We start from the raw sequence: 456 nt of genomic DNA, 5'->3' as shown, positions 1-456 counted from the left end.
GTTGTGTGTGCCCCAAAGTCAGTTCCAACTGTGGCTGGCACAGGGGGAAGGCAGCATCCAGTGATGAATCTGATATTTATGAGGCTGTGGCTGCTACAAAATCAGAATCCACTACTGTAGAGCCTGGCAAGCCGGATGTGGGAGCCACAGAGGGCCCCGACCTGCAGCACATCAGCAACCAAAAGATGCCCACAGCTCCTGTTCCTGACTTGGAGGAATGTGACCTTGATATTGTGGAGGAGATGTTACCGTAAATGATGAACTAAACAGGCCAAAATTGCTACTCTCCTCTTCCAGACCAGGAGGAGTGTGATATTCTGGAAAATAGGCTGTCACCGGACATGATGAACTATACAGCACAAAATTCGTACTGCTCCACTGAGGATAGTTTGAGTTTAAAACCTCTACCACCAAGTGAGGAAGACAATGATAATGCCCAGATTTTAGCATCACGTG

At 48.0% G+C, this 456-nt stretch overlaps 1 protein-coding gene across 1 annotated transcript; it reads left to right on the top strand.

The window, feature by feature from the left end:
• Positions 1-8: 8 nt before the first annotated feature.
• On the top strand, positions 9-446 carry LOC108525071 (aspartate-rich protein 1-like; the record flags this gene model as incomplete). Its single annotated transcript, XM_017866149.1, is given in 1 exon segment — positions 9-446. A coding segment is annotated over 1 exon segment (438 nt), but the record flags the coding sequence as incomplete, so codon positions are not given.
• Between the last annotated feature and the right edge of the window lie 10 nt (positions 447-456).

The sequence above is a fragment of the Rhinopithecus bieti genome, unplaced genomic scaffold (assembly GCF_001698545.2).
Source record: "Rhinopithecus bieti isolate Rb0 unplaced genomic scaffold, ASM169854v2 repeat_37444, whole genome shotgun sequence".
NCBI lineage: Eukaryota > Metazoa > Chordata > Mammalia > Primates > Cercopithecidae > Rhinopithecus > Rhinopithecus bieti.
Note: the sequence above shows the minus strand (reverse complement) of the source record. Positions and strands in the feature narration are given on the sequence as shown.